We start from the raw sequence: 2445 nt of genomic DNA on the forward strand, positions 1-2445 counted from the left end.
TAAGAATATGTGTTGTGTCAATCAGTCCCACCTCGAAACAACCATGTAACCCAAACTTAGAAAAAATCTCACGTACCTTCTTCATGGTTGGCTTGCGATGTGGAAATTTCCCTTTGACTTCTACTCACATAGGTCAGCCAGTGTAGGGCAGTTATGCTCAGAACTATCAGAGGCAAAATGGACCTTACACACACAATTACCATCCGAGTTTGAACAAGCATACCAACTACGCATAGGTTAATAATTCGGATCAAGTAAATTAGATGAGGGGCAATCTACCAGCGATTCAACAATAAGAAGAAAAGAGGCAATCATTGGAGGATGTACTTGTCAAGTACATCAATAAAACTGAGATGGTGATACAAAATCAGCAAGCCTCTATACATAACTTAAAGAAACAGGTGGGACAAATAGCAGCTGCATTAGCCAACAGACCACAGGATACCTTATCAAGCGATACAGAAAAGAACCTAAAGGAGCATGTATTAGCAGTTGAAGCTCTGAATTATGCAATTATCGAGACACCATCAATCAAGCCTACTACACCTGTTCGTGCTTATGTGCTGCCTATCCCATTTCCTCAATGGCTTCAAAGATAACCTAAAAAGGAACAAGTCCAGGCTATCACACAAAGAAACAGAGTTCAGCTTCCAGAAATCACAGTGAAGAAGAAGATGACTGAGGAAAATCAAGTATCTACCTCGGTGGAAGAACAATTGGGTCGTCTGAAAAATCATCAAATGTTAATCAAGAAGAATGGTCAGACAATTCATAGGTCAAGGCAACCGTTCTTAGCAATAAACACACACCTTCAGTTACATCCCCTCAAAGATTGCAGAACAATAAAATCGACAAACAATTGAAGAATTTCTTGAACACTATCAGACAACTTCACATCAATATTCCTTTTATTGATACTAATCTACAAATTCCAAATTATGCTAATTTTTTGAAGAAGATGTTGACTAAGAAGAGAAAGCTACTAAAACATGAAACAATAGCACTATTTGAAGAGTACAGCACTATCATCCAACATAGGATCCTTCCAAACTTAAAGATCCATGAAGTTTCACTCTACCTTGCTTCATAGGAAAATTAAATAATATAAATTGTTTAATTGATTTAGAAGCGAGTATTAATTTAATTCCCTTACCTCTTTACAGGAAACTAGAATTAGGAGATCCTAAGGGGACATCTATTATCCTTCAGCTAGCGGACCGATCACTGAAACAGCCTTACGGAATAGTCGAAGACATGCATATCAAGGCAAGGGAGTTTATTTTTCCAGTTGACTTCATCATCCTCGACATTGAAGAAGCATATCAAATGCCAATAATTTTGAGAAGGCCATTCTTGTCTACAAGTCGAGCCTTACTAGATTTTGATGCTAATGAGATTGTCTTGCGAGTGGAGGATAAGCAGCAGAGCTTCACTATGAAAAATTCAATCAAGCAACCATTATACTTTGAGGATTGCCACTGAGTTGATCATTGAGAGAGTTACAAAAGCAGGCCAAATAAAAGTGGAATTGTTGGTAGGGGCAGCGATGAAAACTTAATTGTGTGGAGAATGAAAGATGAAAGAAGGAAGTGCAATCAGTGCATAAAATACAAAGCTGAAAATTCCCTCTTCAAGCCATCATGAATAGCCAAAACAATAAAGTCTAGTTAAAGACTATAATTTAAGTTCTTATTAAGAGGTAATCCAATTTCATTATCATTTATTTATTTTATTTTATGCATCGCATTGCATATAGACTTGTTTTGATTATTAGTTTGTATTAAATTTAGACACGTTTAAGTTTATAGGATATTATCATCCGATCATATTTTCACTGAGACCTTTAAATTTAATGTTGGTTACTTTGAGTGTTTGGGCTAAGTAACACATGTTCTAGATTATTTGATCTTAATGTTTGATTTAATTGCCATATGTAGGAACATCGTGGAACACTCAAACTAACATAGATCTAGGAAAAGTATTATGAGGAACATTGTTTGGCCATCAGAAAAATTTGGGGAGTACATTCATCATTTTCTTCTCTGTCTACTTACATTCTTAATTATGCTTTACGACATTGAGGACAATGTCAAGTTTAAATTTGAAGGTAGGAAAATTTTTGAGTTTTTGGTTTTTGTATTTTTTGTGCATTTGTTTTTGTGTATTTATTTGTTTATTTTTTATTGTATGCTTGTGTGAGTTAGACTATTTGCTGACAATAATAATTAAATTTGAGTTCGATATTGATTTATGAACTGTGGATAGAAGCATGCTAGATTGATTGGAACTTAAATTTGCAAAACTTGATATTATATGTGTACTAGGATTGAGTTTGACATTGTGATGAAATAAGCTGATTCATGCATGTGATAGATTGATTTAGCTGGACATAGATGTTTTACCTAAATCATACTAATTATTTATTCTTAGACCAAATTTCGCACA

General features: G+C 34.7%; 1 protein-coding gene across 1 annotated transcript; it reads left to right on the plus strand.

Annotated features, from left to right (window-relative positions):
- Positions 1-353: 353 nt before the first annotated feature.
- On the plus strand, positions 354-1482 carry LOC111398306. Its single transcript, XM_023025224.1, has 4 exons — positions 354-560; positions 621-692; positions 776-1014; positions 1164-1482. Exons 1-4 carry the CDS (start codon positions 354-356, stop codon positions 1480-1482), a joined length of 837 nt encoding a protein of 278 aa, XP_022880992.1.
- The last annotated feature ends 963 nt before the right edge of the window (positions 1483-2445 follow it).

Source organism: Olea europaea, chromosome 8, assembly GCF_002742605.1.
Source record: "Olea europaea var. sylvestris chromosome 8, O_europaea_v1, whole genome shotgun sequence".
NCBI classification, from domain to species: Eukaryota; Viridiplantae; Streptophyta; class Magnoliopsida; order Lamiales; family Oleaceae; genus Olea; species Olea europaea.

Excerpts from the sequence above, each read along its gene's own strand:
- LOC111398306 (XM_023025224.1), top strand. The coding sequence starts at position 354 with ATGGTGATACAAAATCAGCAAGCCTCTATACATAACTTAAAGAAACAG. Across the intron at positions 561-620 it reads CTACACCTGTTCGTGCTTAT|GCTATCACACAAAGAAACAG; the intron begins GTGCTGCCTATC and ends GAACAAGTCCAG. Across the intron at positions 1,015-1,163 it reads ACAATAGCACTATTTGAAGA|GAAACTAGAATTAGGAGATC; the intron begins GTACAGCACTAT and ends ACCTCTTTACAG.